At 42.0% G+C, this 25,418-nt stretch overlaps 1 protein-coding gene across 2 annotated transcripts in view; it reads left to right on the top strand.

Moving 5' to 3' along the window:
- The first annotated feature begins 2,940 nt into the window (after positions 1-2,940).
- Positions 2,941-25,418, top strand: part of ELL2 (elongation factor for RNA polymerase II 2) — a 66,506-nt gene continuing 44,028 nt past the window's right edge. The window contains exons 1-2 of one of the 2 annotated variants that reach the window (XM_075128589.1): positions 2,941-3,114; positions 17,724-17,771. In XM_075128589.1, coding sequence (XP_074984690.1) covers positions 2,983-3,114; positions 17,724-17,771 — 180 coding nt within the window. In that variant the 5' untranslated portion in view covers positions 2,941-2,982. The remainder of the gene's footprint in view (positions 3,115-17,723; positions 17,772-25,418) is intronic. The other variant, XM_048850583.2, reaches the window with a different exon arrangement.

The following is a 25,418-nucleotide window of genomic DNA, read 5'->3' as shown; positions in this document are numbered from 1 at the left end:
AGTAGGGAGATTGTATGACATGGAGGATCAGAAAGGACGGTCCAGAGATAGGGGGAAGCTTAGAAGAAAGTGCAGCTACTTGTGGAAGAAGGGAACAAATTGGGTGCAGAAGAAAGCAGAATTAGTAGTGTGCAGTGTCTGAGCAGGACAGTGGTGAAAGTCAAGTTATGCAGGATCTTGATGAAGAGGACAAAGAGTTGAATTTGTTGCAGAAGGAGATTCAGAGCTAACAAAAGGACACTGAGGGCCATCTACCCTAAGACAAAAGACATATTTTAAAAACATGTTAGGTAACACCTTTTAACTAACACGTTTTAAAACTCTAGCGCAGACAGGGTAAGTTGTATTTTATCACATCAGTTGGGTGGAGTGAACCATAGGGCTGGGGTTAGAGTGGAGAAAAAAATAAGGTAGTGGTACTCCTCCAAGTTCTGCCCACAAAATGTGCTTCACCAACATAATACACCAAAATCAGTAGCCTGTGCAGATATTCCAAATATGATTTGTGTTGCCTTTTGTGGGCTCATTAAACTCGACTCCTTCTCCATAGGGCTTAAATATGCCTAGGTTCCTTGTGCTTGGCTCTTTCTTGATTTGGATGACTTGGGTCACCTAAACAAGAAGTACAGTTCTGTAACTGTCCTTCTCCTTTTTTACAGGAGGAATTAAATAGATGACATTTAAATTATCAACACTGGGCATCTGTGTTAATGGTTTCCAGGCTCACTGCAGACTTATACAGACATCTGTGTGTCAGGCCGAGTCTACATTAGAAAAGTTATACTGGCATAAGTTAGAGGTGTGATTTTCTTACAAAAAGGTTATACCAGCGTAAACCCTAGTGTGGACATAGTTATCAGTTGCCTTCTATGGAAATAGTTTATTTTGCTTTCACTGTGGGGAGGATGCCATTTCAACTAAAACAGTGTAAAGCAGCCAGGGGGTCAGGTGGGTTTGTGCTCAGGTGCCTAGCATAGTAGCTCAGCAGAGATAGCACTTGTCTGTCTACCTGGGCTGGAAAGCACCCTGCCAGTTGCTGTGCAATCATACCCATAGCACAGACAAGCCTCAGTTACACTCGGTTCACATTTTTGAGGCTTTCTCCAAAACCATAGCAGTTAGAGACTGACCTCTTTAAAAATATGAAAATTGACACCTGGCCAATAATGCCACAATCCGCTAGATGCAAGAAAGACAGCACCTGCCTCAAAGAACTCACAATCTAAGGTTATGTCTACACTTAAAACACAACAGCTGCACGTCTGCCCCACTGTAGCACTTCAGCATAGACACTTGTTGCAACTCTCCCATTGATGTAGTAAAGCCACCTTCCTGAGAGGCAGTAGCTATGTTGATGGAAGAATTCGCCCATCAACCTCGTGCTGTCTACACCAGGGGTTAGTACGGTTTAACTGTGTCGCTCAGAGGTGTGAGCCCCTGAGCCACGTAGTTGTACCAACCTAATTTCCTAATGTAGACCAGGCCTCAACATCTAGGTTAACATAATTACATTAGTCAGGGGTGTGAAAAATCCATACCTCTGAACGAGATAGCTACACCAACCTAAGCCCTCGTGTAGATGCAGAGTGGTACTCAATTAACTCAAGTTAAATGACACTTGTCTAGAGAAACCCAAGAGGATGATAAAGTGATGGAGGCGGGAGAAGACAAATTAGGTGGTGAAGACAACAAAACCACTGATGTGGGTTGGGCACTTGGGTTAGGGTCTGGGGAGGAAAACTTGGATTTTGTGATGTTCTAGAGGAAGCAGCAGCAAAGAGTTGCAGCAGCATGGATGTGTGAGGCTGAGGAGGTTTACATTTCTCTATCACCATTTCAGCTACACATGAACAAACGACACCACCTTGGTTGGGTGGGAGAAGGTGGATTCAACAACGCAGCAGACAGCACAGGAGAGGGGAAGAAGCATGAAAAGAGAGAGGGACCAGATAATCAGATCGAACAGGCATGTCACAGGCAGCCGGGGGCGTGCACGAGTTTTGCTGGGGAGTCACAACACCCGCGGGGGCACTTGGGGCAGCTGAGAACAGCGCTGCTCCCCTATCTGCCTCCTGTTATGGCAGCTCCCAGGCAGCTTTGCAAACACTGGAAGAACAAGATTTCAGAGGGGTAGCCGTGTTAGCGTGTATCAGCAAAGACAAGGAGGAGTCCCGGGTGCAGGAACAAAGGGTTTGTTCGGTCAGTCAGCAGTGGCGGCTGGAGCGCCCTGCCCGGCCTGAGCGCTGGGAGATTCCCGCTTGTCGGCGCAGCCAGGGCGGCCCCCTGCTGGGGCAGGCGCGGGGAAGGTGATTGCACACGAGCGCACGCCAGGGGCAGGGCTGCTGCGGGGTGCGTGCGGAACGCGCGAGCGGGTCTGTGACGAACGCCGCCTCGGCCCGCAGGGACACGGCCCCGGGGACAGCGGGGGAGGGCCCGGGTGTGCGCCTCTGTCCCCGCCTCTTCCCGTGTCCCTGCCCCAACCCGGGGGCTCGGGGAGGCGGGGCAGGGCGCCTGCTGCGGGGGAAGGACAGGAACCGGTCACGTGGGAAGCTCAAGCCTGGTCGCAGGGAGCGTCAATAATGACATCAAACGTGATTAAATAAATCTCTGCTGACGTCAGCACCTCGCACCTCCCCCCGCGCGGAGCCTGGCTCGTGCCGGCCTTCCGTACCGCTGGCTCAGTCGGCCGGGGCTGCTCCGCTCGGGTCGTGGGCGTGTCCCGCCGGGGCTCCGTGCGGCGCCATAGGCGGAGTGGGCGGGTCCGTTGGGCGGGTCCCCGCCGGAGTGGGCGGGGCACTGTGCTGAGTGGGCGGGGCGCGGCGCGGCGGCGGCTGCGCGCTGGCGGGGATGGCTGGTACGTCAGCGGCGGGATGGCTGTAGCTGCTGCGGCTGCGGCGGCGGCGGTGGTGGCGGCGGCGGCAGGCAGCGCGGCCCCGGCGGCGGCAGCGGCAGCGGCAGCAGCGGGGTGGGGGGCAGTGTAAGATGGCGGCGCTGCGGGAGGGGGGCAGGTACGGCGTGTCCTGCGGCAGGGTCATCCAGGACAACATCACGGTGCTGCACGTCAAGCTGACCGAGACCGCCTTCCGGGCTCTGGAGAGCTACCAGGGCAGCAAGGTGAGGGGCGCCCCGCGCTCCTGGGGCTGGCACCCGTCGCTGGCGGGGATGAACCCGGGGAGGGAGGCGGCGAGGGCTCGGCTGCCCTGCCCGGCGCTCGTCCTGCCCTCTCGCCCGGGAGGCGCTGCGGGAGGCGGCAACTAGTGAGGAGTAAATGTCTCTCTGTGGGGCTGTCAGGCAGCGAAGGGGTCCGGCTGGGCTCCCTTCTGCCCCGGGGGTTCCCGTGTTCACTGGCCGGTCCCTGAAGCCCCTACCGGTGGGGACTTGCCCCAGTGGGACCGCCCCCTCTTCCTCCGTCGCCTGCTGCCGAGCCAGTTCCTGTGGCACGGGAACAACACAGCTCTTCACACCCCACCCCCCCGTTGGTGCCAGCTGGTGTCCCCGGAGCCAGCGGTGACCGGAGCCAGCAGCTCCTAGATGGGGCAGATTTCGCTGAGCTGTCATGTCTGTGTTTGGCTCTGCCAGTCTCCTCCTCTCCCCCTTCAGACCTGGCTCCTAGGGAAAGCGGGAGGTGGCTGGCTGTGGGGCTGAAGTGACAATGCCATCCATGACAGTTTTATTACACATCTTTATAACGCTGCTAAGAAAACTCTTTTATGGCAGCTCTCCCCCCTTCCTTCCCTGGGCCTCCCTGCAGCCAGGCAGCCCTGGGAGATTATGATATGCCCCATGTCTCCAGTGGCAATGGCTGCTGCTGCCTCCAGGGGCTATTGTTCAACATGAGAGAGTTAAAGTTGCAATAGATCTGCTGCTAGTTGGGGTGACCTGCCTTTTTGGGGGTGAGGGTCTTGTCGTTTTTGTCTCTTTGTCCTTAAATCTCTTTCTAGAGGGGGAAATTGATCTTAGGTGTGTCTTGGTATAGTTTAAACCGATTTTAAATTCTGGATGGGAAGTTTTGTAAAGTTTCAGTCAGCATTTTACATCTTGTATAAAAAAAAAAACCCTTCTTTAGAGACTTTGTGCAGCAGGGCGATAGTGCCCATAACCTTTTTTCCTGACTGTAGTTTTCCAGTTGAAACTTGAGACCTCAAGTTGCATTTAATGGAAGTTAAAAGTGGCTACGCACTACAGTATGTCCCCGGTAGGAGGAGGAGGATTAAGCTCTAATTAGACTGTCCTTTCATTGGATTTCAAGCTAAATACCTGTCTTTTCTCCTATCCCTTCACTTCATTATGGTTAAAAGAGAATTGGTGGGGCTTCTGTGTAATTTTTTTGTAGTGTGTAATGCAGGACCTGGGGAGGGGAAGGTGCTGATTGAACATTTCTTTTCTGAATATGCTTTCTTAAGTGCCAGCAGGCCTTCATCCAAAAGACCTCTTTCACTCACTGAATCAGCTTCTAGAAATGCTTCTTAAACATTATATATCTAAAGAGTTAAGTGGTCACAGTAAAAGGAGAGATGAAACTGGGTGATGACTTGGCTGTAACAGGTTCTTGATTGACACCAGATGCTCTTCCAACCTGGCTACTCTTTTCCTTTACAGCCGCCTTCACACTAAAGGCTGACTCAGAACTGGATTTCCCAGAACTGACCCCCAAATTGAGCCTTTCCCTATGACTAATAGCTGCTTCTCCTTCCTCCATAATAAACAGCTTACTCTAAAATAGTGTTCTAGTGTGCAGTGCTCTGTCTCCTCTGATGTGCTGGCATCTTATGTTTGTTTTAACATGTTTGGCAGCTTGCTTTCATGTTGCACTCTTACCATTTAGCAATGTCTAGCCAGCTTGGGTTCCAGTGCTACATAATTATACCACAGCTTGTCTTTTTTTGCCTGTAAAACTGGCTTACTGTTGCCAAATCCAGAACAAGAATCAAACATTGAATTGCCACTTGTCCTATATATGATTGGGGAATTGCAGCCATTACTATGGCATGAATAGTTGGGGTTTCCTTTCGTCTGGTGAGGGACTTAATTCCTGCAGCTCTATGTGTAAACCTTGCTTCCCTGGGTTTTATGCATTATTCACATCCCTAGAATGAGTCCTGTCTGGGCAGGGTTAAAATGGTCACTAATACTCTGTAAACTTTTAAAGGGACAGCTATCCTTGCGAACCAGTGGCTTAAGGATACTTGCAGAAGTTAAATGGAGAACTTTAGAAATACTTATAAGGCTCCATCTAGTGCCACTTGGTTAAGTAAGTTACAGCATTCTTCCTTATAACTACTGACTAAATTGTGTTTGTTACCTATATAAACTGTTTCTGAGTTTTTGTGCCCCACCGTTGGAAAGTCACAACAAGTTAAATAAGTATGTGGGAGGGCTGTAAAATCTATTAGCAATGTCATTAAAAGGTTTAAAGCAAACTTGCACAATGCACGTGTATTTAAATGACTAAAGTTTCTGTAGATATTTGAAATTGCAACCATATTCCAAGTTGTTAAAATCATGAAGACGATTAAAGTATCGGGGTAGCCGTGTTAGTCTGTATCCACAAAAACAAGGAGTCCGGTGACCATTAAAGTAATTATTCAAAGTGTCTTGCTTGTCGTAGTGAAGGAAGGAAACATTCTTACTGGTCCATATAACAGGTGAAATGTGTACTTATAGTCAAACTTGATCTGAGAAGGAAAATATTTCAAATGTGGTTTTTAAGATCTATAACTTTTAAACAAGTTCATATTTTATATTGAAATTTAATTCTAAAAAGTAATTTTCGTGTGTATAAACTATAAATATGGTGTATAACGTTGGAATCTGAAATTGACACTTGCATGTTAGAACAGATGACATTTTGGACACTCTGCTGATGGCAGTAAAACTGCTTTCCTCACTGCAAGTAAATGCATCATGAATGAGATTTAATTGCCTGGGACTTACAATTATGGTAAATTATAACCTTATTTTTAAGTGAAAATCAGTTTCTCAATTCTTGTGGTCTTTCACAAAATATACCGAGAAAAATATTTTTATTATCAGGCTTCATTATTCTGCAGTTTAAAAGAAAATTGAAGTATTAACAAAAGAGTGAAAAATCTGAAGAAAAATTAGTGTCTTCATAAGTACATGTTGCTGTTTTATTATCTTCATAAATGTGAATAAAAAGAAAAGGAGTACTTGTGGCACCTTAGAGACTAACAAATTTATTTGAGCATAAGCTTTCGTGAGCTACAGTTCACTTCATTGGATGCATTCAGTGGAAAATACAGTGGGGAGATTTATATACATAGAGAACATGAAACAATGGGTCTTACCATACACACCATAACATAAATGTGAGTGGGATTCTCTATGGAAACTAACTCCCTAGCTGCAGTTCAAATCAGCAGGAATTGAAAATGAGAGAGGGTGGGATCTGTCACCATTTGAACAGATGGCAAGTTAAAGAACTACAAAGCTGTTACATAATACTAATTTTGTTTTAATTAACAAATTTCAAGTTGGTTTAGCCACTGAAATTTCTAGTTTAAAGAAACCTGACTAGTTTTAAAGGATTAGATCAATTTAAATAATCTTATAACAACTCCGATATTTTTCTACCCAAGCAGTCATCTACATCAGAATGCTTCCTGATTATTGAATTATATTTCAGATGCCTTTCAGTATTTTAGCAATTGATTAGAATATCTTTTTATATCGCTACAGTTTCTGGGTGGAGAAAAAAGGAGACACTCTTCATAATTAACATCTAAATGGTCCCAATTATGTCTTGCAATTCACAAGTCATTGAGATGGCTGGGGAATGAAGAGTTCTCACTCTTGCAGCTGCTATTTTTTTTTTTTTAGCTGGTAATACCTGTCTGTTACCTATCTATCTAGGCTATCAGAACACTTGCTTGGCTTTGGAATGCACTCTCTGCAATAGGAAAGTTTTTTTTTTATTGAAAATTTAGAATTTGTATTGCATAGAATTGAGGAATGCTGTAAATTTCTATTCTCTTCACCTGAACCTGTGATTCCTCTGCTCTCCCTAATATTACCAATTCTTGTTTTGAAGGCTTTCGGTGTAATACACATGAGCAACATTTCAGAGGAGGCAGTAGCCAAACTTGTGGAGCTGTGAGGAGAGGGTCAGGGTCAAGGATAACCCTGAAAAGTCTTAGTGAACCCATCACTGTAGTGTCTAGATACCATGTTAGTAGGCTGCAAAGCAGTATTGCGCTTGTGTTTAATACTCAAATAGTTTACATTAAAAAAGTGACTGAAAAGCACCCTCCCTTGTTATAGCTACTAAACTAAAAGTTTGCCTCCTTGCACATAAACTGAATTCTTAATGCAAGGATTCTTAATATTTTGGTTTTAAAAAAACAAACTTAGTCATAACTGCAACAAAACTGTTAACTGAATTCTTCAGCATGGTTCATGTTGCAGGAAATCCTGATTCTTTACTTGGCATGCACAGATTGGGATGAAAATGTAGGAGATGGGGCCAGCAGTAATCTATGATGGAAAGGTCCTAGAGCATATGGAGTGCCCTTTATAACATTTTTATAAGGCCAAGTACATACACACTTTCTGGATAAAATCTTGCACTGTTATACTACTATGTTTGGTAGCAATGGTGGGAGCACTAGTGTACACAGGCTCAGGTGGCTGCTGGCATTCTTACTGCTGTGTTAGGTAATCCTGATGTGTGGGGTTAGGCAACATGATAGTGAAAATGGCTGAGCCCTGTTCGCACTAGTATTCATTTCAAAGGCAGAGCTGAATGAAATACTAGTTTGCTTCCCCATGCAAAAGTAGAATGAATGCTGCAGATTATTCTGAGTGCCTTTTAATGGAAAATCCTTCAATTTCAGAATCTCAAACATAGCTGTCAAATGACAATGGTAATTGCTGCTAGTCCTGACCAATGAGAGAATAGAGTTGAGAACATAGATTTCAAAAATCTACTACCTTAGGTTGGGTTTACTCAAAAACTAAGTAGTCAATCAAGTTTCTCAGTGGCAGAGGCAGAGTAGCTAATAACGTGAGTCCAGTATATAATCTTATATTATTTACACTTGGTGCTTATGGAACTCATGCAGCTAATCATTTTTTTTTAAAAAATTCTTCTAGGCAGTGTTTTTGCCCATGTGAGGCTTTTGATTTCACTTGAATGGACAAATCACTTGAAAATGTACACTAAGGAATAATCCTCGTTGCCAGGAACATGGACCAAAATACCTAATAGGTTTGTTTTGATTTCTGTGGTCCATGCTTCCTCAGCTACCTTCAACTGGCTTTCTGCTCTTTAGTCCTCTCCAGTTTGACCATTTTTTTTTTTAAAGACCTGTCAGAGTACCGAAGGTTTCGTTATAGAACAAAAGCACATTAGAGATTTTGATGCATCTGTTGAACCAACTTGGTAGAAAAATGGTGGTACATAATTAACCTTATTCAGGGGGTGGAGGGGGTGGAAGATACTTGTGCATGGAGATTGAGACATGTGAGCAGACAAGGTCTCTGCCCAGAGGATCTCTTGATAAACTAAACAGTAAACCTAGAAGAGAATAAGTTTGGTGGTGGTTTTGTTTTCCTCCCAAAACTAGATCTTGGGTAATTGCATGGAGCAGTTCCACTACAGTTGTTTTTGTGACATTCTGCTACACAGGCTTGTATTCGTTCTTTACCTCAAATGTATGTTTAGCTGGAAACTATTTTTTTTCACCCTGGGGTGAAATGTGACTGCAGCAATGTTTGAAAGACAAAAGCTACATTTTATTGCCATTTGATTTAACTTTTACATCAGTGGTTCTCAAACTTTTGTACTGGTGATCCCTTTCACACAGCAAGCCTCTAATTGTGATCCCCCTTATAAATTAAAAATACTCTTTTTATATATTTAACACTGTTATAAATGATGGCGTTGAAGTGGAGTTTGGGGTGGAGGCTGACAGCTCGCAACCCCCCCATGTAATAACCTTGCGACCCCCTCAGGGGTCACCACCCCAGTTTGAGAACCCCTGTTTTGCATTAAGGTGGTGATGCTCTGAATAAAGTCCATCATAGTCGTATAGGCATGAACAGTCCTGCCAGAGGGTTTCTCCCTGTGTTCACAAGCAGGTCTGAGTTATACTCGTACTGCACTTAATACCTCAGTATTTTATTTTCTCTTGGTGATCTCTCTGTCTCTCTGTCTGTCTTATTGCTATTGGCCTCTTACGTTTAGTGCAAAGTATGTGTGGCTTCTTTGTTTGACCACACAAACTACTGGATCATTTTACTTGGCAAGGGTGCTGCAAAGCAATAAAGCCTGAACCCTACTTAGGCTTCCACTTAGCAGCTGCAAGTCCACTAATTTAAGATTTGAACTTTGGGTCCTTCATGATAGTGCATCATGCTACAAAACAGATCAGAAATTCCTGCTGTCATATCAGAATTTGAGATTAACACTGGGTAAATTACTGCAGTGCAGAACTCTTTTTTTGAAGGTTGGGATTGAGGGAAGAAAGCTTGCATTCTGAATGGTTCTGTCCTTTTATTTAGATAACATGTTATGTTCTCATTTGCTCATTTTGGGTTGCTCTGTGATTAGAAACTTAGTTCTTATGTGGCATTTTCTCAGTTGAAATAGATAACCTAGTGTGTCAGCCAGCATTCCTTTGCTGAATTGAAAACTGGTTTATATTTCAAAATCTGTGAGTTTGTCTAATAGCATATGGCTATTGCATTAGCCTACACAGTCACTACATTAGTGTCTGACTTGATGCTTTGTGAGGAACCCTGATACATAACTTTTTACTTAGAATATTAAACTAAATTTTACTCCAGAAAATTGAAACAGTGGATTGTTTCCTATAAATTTTCTTTGTATCGGGAAGGCTACTAACTCTACTGACCACTACATTTTTGTCCTCGGGCAAGTGTTAGCTTGTATTTGTCATCCCCCTGCCCCTCCCCCCCACCACACACACACACACAAGTTGTGTGCGTGGAGGGGGGGACTGTGTGAGGATGAGTGATGTGTTGTGGAGGTGAGGGGGGGTTGCCCCAGGGTGATTCCTCTCCAGTATTGCACACTAGTCTCTGTCCCTGCCATTTGCAGCCTTAGGAATTTGGCCAGGAGTCAGTTGGGGGGGGGGGGGGGTTCAGACACACACCCCCTCCGGCCAGGTTCTCCACTGCTTCTCAGTAGCAACTGCCACAACCCTGGAAATCAACCGCTGGGTAAGGGTGGGGGGGGATTTGGCCCCTTCAGACTAGAGCCACTGCTGACCTGGATTGTCAGCGGAGAGCCCAGGCAGCCCTCTCCCCTAAATTCCTGTGCATGGGGCATCCCAGAACTGCTGCCTTCTCCCAGCTGTGCAAGCATGTCTGTGAGACTTCTGTCCTCCTGAAGTGCTCCCAGTCATCTACTCTGCAGGGAGGAGACTGGTCCTCATGCACCCTGGTCAGAGAGAAGGGGGGAGGGGGAAGAGCAGGTTCTTAAAGGGCCACACCACATTCCTGCTAGGGCCACACAAAGAGACGTAAGCAGCACTGGAATCCTAGAATCATAGAATATCAGGGTTGGAAGGGACCTCAGGAGGTCATCTAGTCCAACCCCCTGCTCAAAGCAGGACCAATCCCCAATTAAATCATCCCAGCCAGGGCTTTGTCAAGCCTGACCTTAAAAACTTCGAAGGAGATTCCACCATCTCCCTAGGTAACGCATTCCAGTGTTTCACCACCCTCCTAGTGAAAAAGTTTTTCCTAATATCCAACCTAAACCTCCCCCACTGCAACTTGAGACCATTACTCCTTGTTCTGTCATCTGCTACCACTGAGAACAGTCTAGCTCCATCCTCTTTGGAACCCCCTTTCAGGTAGTTGAAAGCAGCTATCAAATCCCCCCTCATTCTTCTCTTCCGCAGACTAAACAATCCCAGTTCCCTCAGCCTTTACTCATAAGTCATGTGTTCCAGTCCCCTAATCATTTTTGTTGCCCTCTGCTGGACTCTTTCCAATTTTTCCACATCCTTCTTGTAGTGTGGGGCCCAAAATTGGACACAGTACTCCAGATGAGGCCTCACCAGCGTCGAATAGAGGGGAACGATCACGTCCCTCAATCTGCTGGCAATGCCCCTACTTATACATCCCAAAATGCCATTGGCCTTCTTGGCAACAAGGGTACACTGTTGACTCATATCCAGCTTCTTGTCCACTGTAACCCCTAGGTCCTTTTCTGCAGAACTGCTGCCTAGCTGCTTGGTCCCTAGTCTGTAGCGGTGCATGGGATTCTTCCGTCCTAAGTGCAGGACTCTGCACTTGTCCTTGTTGAACCTCATCAGATTTCTTTTGGCCCAGTCCTCTAATTTGTCTAGGTCCCTCTGTATCTTATCCCTACCCTCCGGCGTATCTACCTCTCCTCCCAGTTTAGTGTCATCTGCAAACTTGCTGAGGGTGCAATCCACACCATCTTCCAGATCATTTATGAAGATATTGAACAAAACCGGCCCGAGGACCGACCATTGGGGCACTCCGCTTGATACCGGCTGCCAAATAGACATGGAGCCATGGATGACTACCCTTTAAGCCCGACAATCTAGCCAACTTTCTATCTACTTTATAGTCCATTCATCCAGCCCATACTTCTTTAACTTGCTGTCAAGAATACTGTGGGAGACCATGTCAAAAGCTTTGCTAAAGTCAAGGAACAACACGTCCACCACTTTCCCCTCATCCACAGAGCCAGTTATCTCATCATAGAAGGCAATTAGATTAGTCTGGCAAGACTTGCCCTTGGTGAATCCATGCTGACTGTTCCTGATCACTTTCCTCTCCTCTAAGTGCTTCAGAATTGATTCCTTGAGGACCTGCTCCATGATTTTTTCCAGGGACTGAGATGAGGCTGACTGGCCTGTAGTTCCCAGGATCCTCCTTCTTCCCTTTTTTAAAGATGGGAACTAAATTAGCCTTTTTCCAGTCGTCCGGGACTTCCCCGGATCGCCATGGTTTTCAAAGATAATGGCCAATGGCTCTGCAATCACATCCGCCAACTCCTTTAGCACTCTCGGATGCAGCAATTGCCACATGGCCATGCAGTTTGCAGGGAACATTACTAGACGCCAACATTAGGAACTTTTATTACGTAGGACCAGTTACATGTAAACTGTTCAGAGTACAGTGGATTGCTTGAATTGTTGGATACTTGATATGGGCCCATAAATATATGCTGACTCGATATACTCATTCAAAAGTGTACCTGAAGAACATATTAAAATGGGCCATATTTTGAGTTCTGCAGGCTTGTGTGAATGGGAAATTTCAACAGAATGCCACTCTCTCCAATTTGAAGTTGATCTTGACTAGCTACATGAATGTAAAAACTCCCTGTGTCTAGTCTCTGTGAGGATTTTACAGCAAGATAGCTAATTTCAGTTAGCTATCCTGTTGTAAAAGGACCTGTTCTTTTGCAGTGAAGCTATGGCCAAAGACAAAAGTCTAATTTTAACACACAAGTAGGTTGAGTTAATGACTAGGCTCCCCCAGAGTCTTTAGTTTTCACACAGGTTACAGGTCAAATTACAAATTGTCTTATCTTCACTAGGTTTTTAACTGGAATTAAGAATACACCTTCTCTTCCTAGTAAAGACAAAGTCACAGATATCTTTGCGTCAGTTACATTCTGGTAATGGTTTTTGAGGGTTGTTTAAACAAGGTGGCTTGGAGTATCTCAAGTGTTCACAAGACACCTAGCCCCATATCACTTGACAACAAACTTCCCAAGTTCCTTTGATACTATTTAACTCAGTGTGGAGGCAAGATCCTTGACCTTAGAAGCTTCACGTAGTTCTGAATGAAGTCTTAAAATTAACTTTTGTCAGCAAAACACTGCTTGGTGCATATGTTTAGCTACAAGGATGGAAATATGGCTAAGCAAAACTGGAACATGGTATAAGCAGAATTTCTATTAGCGTCATTCAAATTTTCTCTTAGTTTCATTGAAATTTTTTTCTTGTTGCTTGTTTCAGAGTGGTCAAAGTTAGGTGAACCAACTAAATTGTCTTCTGTATTAAGAAACAGGTAAACAATTAAAATTTACCATTGGTAGCTCTTTCTTGGCTTCCACAGTGAAACGTCAGGCCTATCAGACGAAGAGTATGTCTTCATTGTACAGTTAATCCAGACTCTTACCTGGGTTTTAGCCCGATCCCCTAGATAATCCACACAGAAAAACCCTCTAACAGGTTTGGAGGTGCGTAAAGCTCAGGCTAGTTTATATAGCTGAGGTATAAATAGAACATGAGCTCCAGTCTAATTCAGTGTGAAATTTGCTGACTTTGAAGTGAGGATGCAGACCATATCACTGCTGATATTCCTCCAATGCCCTTCCCATAAATCCTCTCAAAAGACAGACAAGTTTTCCCGCAATTGACTTGGAGAAGGAGCCCTATAGTGTCATCACAAAGAACCATGGGATATGACCCCAGAGTCACAGGTGAGTGCAGAAATAGTAAGGTCATGGTAAAGCATATAGGGCTTAGCCTCACCAAGGCGACCCCATAGCAAACCTAGATGTTCAGATCTGAGTGCCAATCACTTAGGGTCAACAGTGTTGTGAAGAAATACCCTTTATTTGATTACTTTACTAAATTTACTACTTTAAAAAGAAATACTGTCTGAGAAGTTAGCTTAAACTAAAAATGGTGGAGTGCCCCATTTTGTTGGGGAATAGGGAACACACTACTATTAGAAAAGGAGTACTTGTGGCACCTTAGAGACTAACAAATTTATTTGAGCATAAGCTTTCGTGAGCTACAGCTCACTTCATCGGATGCCGATGAAGTGAACTGTAGCTCACGAAAGCTTATGCTCAAATAAATTTGTTAGTCTCTAAGGTGCCACAAGTACTCCTTTTCTAATAGTAGTGTGTTCCCTATTCCCCAACAAAATGGAACACAAGTACTCCTTTTTGCGGATACAGACTAACACGGCTGCTACTCTGAACACTACTATTAGGAGCAGCATAAAAATTCCATCAACATGAAGGTTTTTTTTGACAATGCTTTCTTTGGCTGTAGCAATGTTGCTAGCATTCTCACATTCAGAGTCCTCTGATGGTTAGTCCTGCTGCAGGAACTCTCAATAATATGAAGAGCTCCTTCTTTCCCACAATCTTTAGCCCTGTGCATGTGGAAGCTCTCATCTTCCCTCCCACAGGAACTACCATCTAGTCTTTTCCTCTGCTCCTATCTCATCACCACAAACCCCACTCTGCCACTATTCCTCTTTCTGTTCTGCCCTGCCCTTCCCTCTCACCAACTCATGTCTGTCACCCCTCATTCTCAGCATTTCTCAGCCTCCTTCCCCCCCAGCGTGAGTCAGGAAGCGTGGAGGGGAAAGTTGTCTCTCAGTTCTTATGGCTAGCAGCCACAGAGGCAATAGGAGGAGCAATTTCAGGAGAAACTGTGCTCAGTCCCTTGCAGCCTGGGTTGGGGCACGTCTCAGCTGATTTGTAGTGATGACAGATGAGTGGTCTGGCCAATATATTGGAGCTATGTAGGGATGGGTTATGATCCTTATGGATCGAATCTTCAGAAAATTTAGTTACGAGCCTCTAACAAACTTCTACTGAGCATATGTGAACTGCAGTTTTCAGAGACTTGTAACTTGGCCAAATTTAGACAGTTTGTCAGTGATAGCAACAGGTACATACCTGACACCAGGGTGACCTCTTACCAAATTTCAAATTCCTTCTACAAGACATGGGGCCCTAGAGGTTTCCAGTAAAATGGTTGTAAGGTTTTTTTTTACATGGGTAAACAATCTTTTGTTACCCTAACCCTGTCACTTGGAAACATCTGAAATATTTTGCCTGAAATTTCCCAAATTCTCTCTGAAACATACCTGGTATGGAATATTTCAGCTGAATGGCTAAAGTTTGGCAAATTTATAAGAAACTGGAAACAAGGCCTTATGGAAAGTGTTGAATAGCCATAACTACAGGCAATGCTATCAGCTATACCTATAAATATTTACTGACTTTATTATATTATGTATTGTTTGGAAGAAATAAATATAATTATCATACAATCTGATAACTTTAGATTGAAAATGTATGCAATTTTCAATCAAATAATATTGGAGCAGTGAGAGAGGAAGGGAGTTGAATCAGACCAGGAAATATGATTTTTATTTTTAAAAAACTCATGATTTGCAGGGATCTAATTCAAGCTTTTTGAATTTGGAGTTGGCATTATTATGTAGAATGTTGAGCATTAGTTGGCATGCCTTACTGCATTTTTTTAGCACAGAAGCTACACTTTAAAATTGTAGTCTAATTTAAAATTAAAACTTTAACTTTAAAAATTACATGGGACTTCTCAACACAGATTTGAGTATATTTTTTTGCCTCTTAGTGTGTACAAGACTGGCTATATGTGTAGTATTTTTACAGTGAAGAGCTTATTTACTCTAGTTCGTTGTATTTGGATCAATCCCAGAATTTCCATTCATATAGTGTTAGGATGCCCACAGTTTTTTAGATTCTCTACTATAGCTTTTTCTGATTAAAATAAACAATGCTGTGTAGGCAATTAAAACAGGGTGCCATTAAGCATCTTCTAAAAATATTTAAAACATTCTGAATCAGAGTGAATGATTACATGCAGTACCACAACACATGCCTCTTTATTCTTTAACAGGCATCCAGAGTTGTTATAAGACAAAATTATATTGCCTTAGTCGTCTTTCTGTAAAATTTCACTGCTGCCCAACTATATTCAAGCGTCTTCTCTCAATTTTTTAGGTTTGTTATATTTTGATCTAAGGAAACTAAGAAACTATAGACTTTTATTATGTAATTTGTAAATGTAAACTTATGGAATACTTGAATAGGCTTTAACACAGTTTTTAAAATGAGCTATATTTTGCTGTTACTTTTAATTTTCACTTAATTATTGGAACTAAAAAGTCGTGGAGTGAAGCTTCAAACAAGAACTCTAGTTTTACAGATTAACAGACACTTCACTGTCCTACTCCTGGTCTCACAAAATGCTATCTAAGTTGTCTCTAACTACTCTTTCAGGACAAATTCTGAAACAGACTTTCTGCGTTCAATTTTTTGGGAATTCTTTGTTCATGGTTTCAATTAATGTGTTCCTAACCCTGAAGTTTACAACAATGTAAGTGTCAATTAAAAGAATGATGAAAGACTCTCCTTCCTTTTATGTTGGGTAATCTGCTTCTCTTTGGTTTTTTGACATGCAAGAACAGCATGTTTCTACAGTCATATAATCCCAGTCAGTTTAGTTCTCTCGGTACTAAATTGCTGAGCATGATCTGCAGTTAGCTTCTTACTGTATATTAGCTAAATATCTAGCAAGGAGTGACAGGCATTTAAAAAAAGCTCTCATTTTTCTTATTCTGGGTGAGGTTGCTGTATTGCTGAGTTACAGTTAACCCTTTTAGGTCATTTAATAATATTTGTAGGGCCCTACCAAATTCACAGCCATGGAAAATGCATCATGGACCATGAAATCTGGTCTTTTGTGTGCTTTTACCCTATACTATGCAAATTTCACGGGGGAGACCAGCATTTCTCAAATTGGGGGTCTTGCCCCAAAAGGGAGTTGGAGGGGGGTTGTGGTATTGCCACCCTTATTTCTGCGCTGCCTTCAGAGCTGGGTGGCTGGAGAGTGGTGGCTGCTTACTGAGGACCCAGCTCTGCAGGCAGAAGCAGAAAAGTAAGGGTGGCAATACCACACCATGCTATCCTTACTTCTGCGCTGCTGCTGGCGGCGGCTCTGCCTTCAGAGTTGGGCTCCCGCCAGCAGCCGCCGCTCTCTAGTTGCCCAGCTGTGAAGGCAGCACTGCCTCCAGCACCAGCGCAGAATTAAGGGTAGCAGTACCACAACCCCCTCTACAATAACCTTGCAAAAAACCCCAACTCCTTTTTGGACCCCTACAATTACAACACCATGAAATTTCAGATTTAAATAGCTGAAATCATGAAATTAACGATTTTTAAATTCCTATGACCGTGAAATTGACCAAAATGGACCATGAATTTGGTGGGGCCCTAAATATATGTAATCTTAGAAAATCCTCAGTTACAGTTGTACTCTGACTAAAATTAATATAATTTGAAGGATAATTCAATGTAACTATAACTTGGTTTTAAACCATGTAATGTCTGTATTGAAAACTTTAGTGTCTGTGCAGTTCAGTGACCAACTCAACATATGGAAGAATGTTAGGTTACATCTGACAAGGCAAATAGCTCTTAAAAGAAAAAAGTTGGATCCATGCTGAAAATCTTGAAAAATTATTTAATGCATATTAAACCTTTGATTGGTTTCTAAATGGTGTTATGGCATATATAGCTATTTACAGATTATGGACATCGCTTTACATCTTCATCAAACTTCTATAAATTTAGAAGTACGCTAGGTTTGGCATGCTAAACAAACTTGGTACAATATACAAGTATTTCTTTTACCTAAAGGTTCAGGTTTTCATTTTATTAACACTTCTATTTTCATTTAGGGATTGAAGTTCAAGGTCAAATGTATTTACATTTCTTCAGATTATAAAACATGTAGCTTTTAGCAAACCTTTGTCTCTTGTTACTAAAAGGAATACAGCTTTGTAAATGTCTGTTTAGATCATTTTGTAATGGCAAACCCTGTTCTGGGTTGGAATTGTGAAGTTTATTATAATATTCATGAGTTTTTTCACTGCTTTTTAAAAAAATTTTTTTATAGAATCGTATTCCTTCTCGACCCTCAATCCAATTTCAAGGACTCCAAGGGGTAAGTTGTTTTTATTTTAATTTTTAACTTGGCAGATAAAAATAATGCAGTACATAAAGCTGAGTTTTTACTTACACGTCTGCCTTTTTTCTTCTAGAAGTGTTCATAATTACGTATGCAAAAGGAACAACTAATGTTTGCTCACAAATAGTTCAGAAAAGATTCAGTTACCTCCTGAGTAAACTCCTTTTCCTTTAAATAGGTTGAGATATTTGGCATGTGTTTTCCCTTAAACCCTAAACACGGAGAGGAGTTCACTTGTATTGTAAATCAGCAGTTTAAATAGAATTAGAGTGGGATCAGAAGAAATCACAAATGTAGTCTGCTTGAGAACAGTGTAGACAGGCGAGTTCTTAAACTATTGTGTCTGAGCCATCAGTGATATAAGCTGCTCATGGAGGCCTGTAAAATGAAACATTTTTGGAGCCAGCTGGTGAAGGGTTGAGCTGAGGATGGGAGTGGAAATGGGGTGTATGAAAGGATCCTTCTCTTATGAAGTGGACCATTAAATGAAACAGTATGAAGCTTAGCGCAGGAGATCAACTTGAGTTCAGGTTATGATTTGCAGAAATACTATCATGAAGTGAAAGCATTTTAGATGATTTTCTTAAGGTGGACAGTAACCAGCCTCTATGGAAATAGATTAGCTGTTTATAAAACAGACAATGAAAAACATTTAATAAATTTGTAGTTCTACAACAGGCTCAGCTTTTTTTTTTTTTTTTTTTGGATTTCATGCCTATATAGTTAATGACTTGTTAGTGTTTAAATTCTAAACTTAATTGCCTATTCTCTCCCTCAGCCCCCTCTCCCGTTGTCTCTTTCCATTTGTGCAGAAGCTAATGTGACTGATGTTTACTTGTTCTTATGCGCTACTGAGATTTTTCTTAATTGCTGCAAAGGAGCAGTGGAAAGGTTTATGAGGTTACTAAATTGGTGATACATTTAATGCTAACACTTAAAATCTGTATGGAGTGTTGTAGCCATGTTGGTCCCAGGATATTAGAGAAACAAGGTGGGTGAGATAGTAGCTTTTATTGGACCAACTTCTGTTGGTGAAGGAGACATGCTTTTGAGCTTACACCAAGCTCTTCTTAAAATCTGGGTATTTATCACGGTGTGTCAGATACTGAATTTTTTATATAGGTGAAGTTCTTAACACGTGTAATCTGTGAATGATTCCAAGACAATTTTCCTACTTTACCATCTAAACAGTGTTAATGCCAAAGACCTTAATGTATATTTTAGTTTTATTCATCAAGGACAGTGTTTTGGAGGCCTCTTCCCTTCCCCTTAAGAGACCTTTGCAGTACACTGGAGGAAAAATGTGTGTTCTGTGTACTGAATGCTACTAAAATTTCGGAGTCATATTAAATACATGTAGTACTTTATTAGTATGACATCATTAATGCATTCTCTTCCACATGCAACAGAACAGTAAAATACACTTAGAGGAAAGGTAAAATGTTTACGTAACTGTTCTAGTCCTTCAATTATCCTTATTTTTTTTAATGAATGTAATTTGTGCTAGTATTTTCTATTCACGAGGATATACTTACATTGTGAGGCATTACTAATAAAGCATCAATTCTGTTTTAAGGATATTCTGGTAGTTATTTCAAATTGTATCCTTTCAGCAAAGTGTTTTCAAAAGCTTCCCAAGCTTTTTTTTTAAAAGAAAGGATTTAGCAGTGTTGTTCAGTATCCTGCAGTATTTGTTTTTGTCAAATTTCATTTTAAGTCAGCAAAAGCACTGATTGATTTGCAGTTGCTAGACTTCTAAAGTTGAACGGACACTTATAAATAAATATCAAAAAAAATCCAAAGATCACTAATCTGTAATGCAGACATAAACATTCTTAACGAATATTAACACTGTCGTTCAAAATGGACTAATCTGTCACTTAATTGTTCTGTGACTGAATTCCATATTTGGGGTTTTCTTTCCATTGATGTGGATGATGCCAGAATTAACTTCTAAAACAGAATAAAGAATGCAGCTGCTAAAATACCTCAGCTGTTTGTTTTGGGAGAAATATGCACAAGTCCCTAGGCTTGCTTCTCAAGAAAAAAGCACTTCAGGTGATCATTATAAATCTATTTGTAATTTCTTAATGTGTATTTTGTTAATGACTTAGGGTCTGGAAGTTTCTTATGTTTGCTCTAGCAAGCATTAAGGTGTTGCATGAAGATACACTTATGAAACAGTATTTTAGTTTACTACTACTGTTCATACAATAACAGAACAGAAGTTCTAAAAACTGTCTTAGTTGTAGGTATCTACCCCCCCCCCAAAAAAAAACCTAAATGCTTTAGACCAGAAGGTGGCCAAACCACAGCTTGTGAGCCACATGCTTCTCTTCTACAGTTGAAGTGCAGCTCACAGAGCCCACATTCCTCACACCTATTCTCTGCCTACCTGACTGCGGGCGGGAGCTTAGGGTTTTAGCCCTGCAGGGATTGGGGTGCTGGGACTCGGGGCTTTAGCACCGCCTGAACCCTGCCGCCGCTCCCAGCCCTCCTGTAGGACAGAAGCCCTGAGCCCTGGTGCACCCTCCCTGCAGGCCTAAAGCCCCTAGCCCCACCACCCCATCGCAGAGCAGAAGCCCCCTAGCCCCACCACCCCGTCAGGTAGGTGGAGAATGGGAGAGGTGTGTGGGACTCCAGGAAATACTTCAAGAGAATACTTAAGCCCTAGTGAACCTGATACTGTGAGAATGAGATAGAAAGAAAAGCTTGAACATGCGGGTTATATCAGGAAATTGCATCGTTCTGCATTCAGATGTTGTGCTGTGTGGTCTCCTTTAATTCCACAGAATACAGGCTGTGTTTACTGTACGCATTTTTAACAGTGAGGGTAATTAACCATTGGAACAACTTACCAAGGTCTGTGGTGTGTTCTTAATCACTGGCAATTTTTAAATCTAGATGGCTGTTAGAAATGATATGCTCTAGTTCAAACAGGAATTCATTAGAAAAGTCCTGTTTGTTAGGGTCACAATGGTCCTTTTTGGCCTTAATCTAGGAACCAAAAAGACCCCAAGCCGATTGCTACAGAGGAGCACATGGATCGGACAGAGACTTCTTTTAGAGGAGACTCTATTGATAGAGATTCTCTTGGTTTTAGTCAGGAGGAGAGGATGGGAGAGGATAAAGTATGGGCCAGTTCAGACAAGAAACATTCTCATGAAAAAGAATCTGACACATCAGAAAAGGGCAGACAAATAAACAGTGACAAGTTTTTAAAGTGCTTATACACAAATGCTAGAAGACTAAATAATAAGATGGGTGAACTAGAGTGTCTCGTGTTAAAGGAGGATATTGATCTAATAGGCATCATAGAAACCTGGTGGAGTGAGGACAATCAATGGGACACAGTCATTCTGGGGTACAAAATATAACAGAAGGACAGAACAGGTCATGCGGGAGTGGGGCGGAGTGGCACTATATGTGAAAGAAAATGTAGAATCAAATGAAATAAAAATCTTAAATGAATCCACATGTTCCATAGAACCTCTATGGATAGTAATTCCATGCTCTAATAAGAATATAACAGTAGGGCTCTATTATCGATCACCTGACGAGGACAATGACGATGAAATGCTAAGGGAGATTGGAGAGGCTATCAAAATAAAAAACTCAATAATAGTGGGGGATTTCAATTATCCCCATATTGACTGGGTACATGTCACCTCAGGGACGAAATGCAGAGACAAAATTTCTTGATACTTTAAATGACTGCTTCTTGGAGCAGCTGGTATAGGAACCCACAAGGGAGAGGCAACTCTCGATCTAGTCCTGAGTGGAGCTCTGGATCTGGTCCAAGAGGTAAATATAACAGTACCGCTTGGAAATAGTGACCATAATATAATAACATGTAACATTCCTGTGGTGGGAAGAACACCTCAACAGCCCAACACTGTGGCATTTAATTTCAGAAAGGGGAACTATGCAAAAATGAGGAGGTTAGTTAAACAGAAATTAAAAGGTACAGTGGACACTTTTCAAAGACACCATAATGGATACCCCAATTAAAAAACACAGTAAAAGAACTAAAAAAGAGCCATTGTGGCTTGGCTTAACCATGTAAAAGAAGCAGTGAGAGATAAAATGTCATCTTTTTAAAAGTTAAAGTCAAATCCTAGTGAGGTAAACAGAAAGGAGCATAAACACTGACAAATTAAATGTAAAAACGTAATAAGAAAAGCCAAAAAGGAGTTTGAAAACAGCTAGCCAAAAACTCAAAAGGTAATAACAAAATGTTTAAGTACATCAGAAGCAGGAAGTCTGCTAAACAACCAGTGGGGCCCCTGGGCGATCAAGATGCAAAAGGAGCACTTAAAGACGATAAAGTCATTGCGGAGAAACTAAATTAATTCTTTGCTTCAGTCTTCACGGCTGAGGATGTTAGGGAGATTCCCAAACCTGAGCCATCTTTTGTAGGTGACAAATCTGAGGAATTGTCACAGATTGAAGTGTCACTAGAGGAGATTTTGGAATTAATTGAGAAACTTAACAGTAACAAGTCACCGGGACCAGATGGCATTCATCCAAGAGTTCTGAAAGAACTCAAATGTGAAATTGCGGAACTATTAACTATGGTTTGTAACCTGTCCTTTAAATCAGCTTCTGTACCCAGTGACTGGAAGATAGCTAATGTAATGCCAATATTTAAAAAGGTCTCTAGAGGTGATCCTGGCAATTACAGACCAGTAAGTCTAACGTCAGTACCGGGCAAATTAGTTGAAACAATAGTAAAGGATAAAATTGTCAGACCCATAGAAGAACATAAATTGTTGGGCAAACGTCAACATCCTTTCTGTAAAGGGAAATCATGTCTTACTAATGTGTTAGAGTTCTCTGAAGGAGTCAACAAACATGTGGACAAGGGACATAGTGTACTTAGATTTCCAGAAAGCCTTTGACAAGGTCCCTCACCAAAGGCTCTTACATAAATTAATTTGTCATGGGATCAGAGGGAAGATCCTTTCATGGATTGAGAACTGGTTAAAAGACAGGGAACAAAGGGTAGGAATAAATGGTAAATTTTCAGACTGGAGAGGGGTAACTAGTGGTGTTCCCCAAAGGTCAGTCCTAGGACCAATCCTATTCAACTTATTCATATATGATCTGGAGAAAGGGGTAAATGGTGAGGTGGAAAAGTTTGCAGATGACACTAAACTGCTCAAGATAGTTAAGATCAAAGCAGACTGTGAAGAACTTCAAAAAGATCTCACAAAACAAAGTGATTGGGCAACAAAATGGCAAATGAAATTTAATGTGGATAAGTGTAAAGTAATGCACATTGATAAAAATAACCCCAACTATACAAACAATATGATGGGGGGGCTAATTTAGCTACAACTAATTAGGAGAAAGATCTTGGAGTCATTGTGGATAGTTCTCTGAAGACATCCACGCAGTGTGCAGTGGCAGTCAAAAAAGCAAACAGGATGTTAGGAATCATTTTAAAAAGGGATAGAGAATAAGACGGAGAATATCTTATTGCCCTTATATAAATCCATGGTACACCCACAACTTGAATACTGCGTACAGATGTGGTCCCCTCATCTCAAAAAAGATACACTGGCATTAGAAAAGGGCAACTAAAATGATTAGGAGTTTGGAACGGGTCCCCATATGAGGAGAGATTAAAGAGGTTCAGACTTTTCAGCTTGGAAAAGAGGAGACTAAGGGGGGGGGGGTATGATAGAGATATAAAACCATGAGTGGTGTGAAGAAAGTGAATAAGGAAAAGTTATTGCTCCCCTAATATAAGAACTAGGGGCCACCAAATGAAATTAATGGGTAGCAGGTTTAAAACAAATTAAAGGAAGTTCTTCTTCACACAGTGCACCTGCCTGAGGTGGTTGTGAAGGCTAGGACTATAACAGGGTTTAAAAGAGAACTGGATAAATTCCTGTAGGCTAAGTCCATTAATGGCTATTAGCCAGGATGGGTAAGGAATGGTGTCCCTAGCCTCTGTTTGTCAGAGGGTGGAGATGGATGGCAGGAGAGAGATTACTGATCATTACCTGTTAGGTTCACTCCCTCTGGGGCACCTGACATTGGCTACTGTTGGTAGACTGGATGCTGGGCTGGATGGGCCTTTGGTCTGACCCAGCATGGCCATTCTTATGTTTTTATGTTATGTTCACTCGTTATATCACCTATTTTCAAAAGGGTGTCCTAACTTTAGAACCTGAGGGGATATACTTCTCTACTTTGTGCAGCCACAGCCCCCACCAAAATGTCAGCTGAAGAGCAGAACTTGATTGCACTGAAGGAGTCTAGCACCCACAGTAATTGGAGAAAGTACAGCAACTTCTAGTTACTCTCCTAGTACAAAACAACAATCAATGATATTAAAAGGTTCCAGGTTCAGAGCTGATAATGGGAAATCCTTTTTCACGCACAACACAAAATTAGTCTGTAAATTTGATTGCCATAAGATATCCTGCTGAGAGTTTAGGAAGATTTAAAAAAGCATTGATCAGTAAATGGATAAGCATTTATAGAGTAGCTAGAGTAAATGTTAACGTGTATGCAAGAGTTTTGTCAGGGATATAAACACTCATGCATCAGGGTATGACCGACTCCTTACTAGTAGAGATTAGGAGAGAACTTTCCTTGGAGGCAGGTTGTTTCAGAAATGCCTGGTGCATGGTTTCTTGCACCTTCCTCGGGAGCAGCTGTTACTGACCACTGTCAAACAGGATACTGGATCCAATCTAGTACAGGAATTCTTATATACAGAGCAAGCAGCCACAAAGCGAACCAAGACTGTGGAAAGAAGCTGAATTACTGTTCCAAGTTACAAGAACTAGCTGTATGCATCTCTTGAGGGTTCAGAGTAAAACTTTTTAATAAGAAAGATCAGTAATCCCACATGTCTCTTATGCCCTTGTCTAGCTAGACTTCTAAGAAGTTATGCTTCTTTTGATCTCCTATGATAGAGTACTCCTAACTATATTGTCATTTTTTCCTTGTTACAGTATTGTGCAGTAAGATGACTAAAAGGAGGGTCTGCTCATTATCCACTAAACCCTCCAATTTTTTCTACGTTTTAAAACTCCTACCTTTCCAAGATAAGTCTCACTCTCTCACAGTCCTGCACTGCACTAGAGGATCACACACTTTGTAGCTTCTGTAGGACAATCTTATGACATACACCAGGGGCTCCTTGCATTCCTCCATTCTACCCCACAAGCTCCTTGTGTGCCACCCTCCCATCCCTCTCTCTTTCTAAAAGGACTTAAGTCATGCAGAGAAAATAGATTTGCTTCTTTAAACCAAGGAACTCAGTCCTCCAGTTCAACACTTCCTGTAGGTGAGTAAATAGGGGATTAATTTAATTGGTGTGGTGAATCTTCATACAAATGTGACTGAATCTTACCTTCCTTTCTCCTCCGCCTTGCCCAAATTGCAAACTTTAGGAGTGAGTGGTACCAGAAACAGTTTCTTCTACTGCTGCCTAATTAAGTATGGATTTCTCCCTTTTCATGTTCAGTTTCATTTCACTTCCTATATAGATCCCGTCACCTCCAGAAAAATACAAACTTTTTCATATCCAGTAAAGTATAAAAGATCCAAATTCAGCACTAATTAATTTTTAATACCCTGTAATTGGCCACCTCTGCATACTCT

The sequence above is a fragment of the Caretta caretta genome, chromosome 5 (assembly GCF_965140235.1).
Source record: "Caretta caretta isolate rCarCar2 chromosome 5, rCarCar1.hap1, whole genome shotgun sequence".
Classification (NCBI taxonomy): domain Eukaryota; kingdom Metazoa; phylum Chordata; order Testudines; family Cheloniidae; genus Caretta; species Caretta caretta.
The sequence above is the reverse complement of the archived record's forward strand: the minus strand, read 5'-3'. Positions and strand labels throughout refer to the sequence as shown.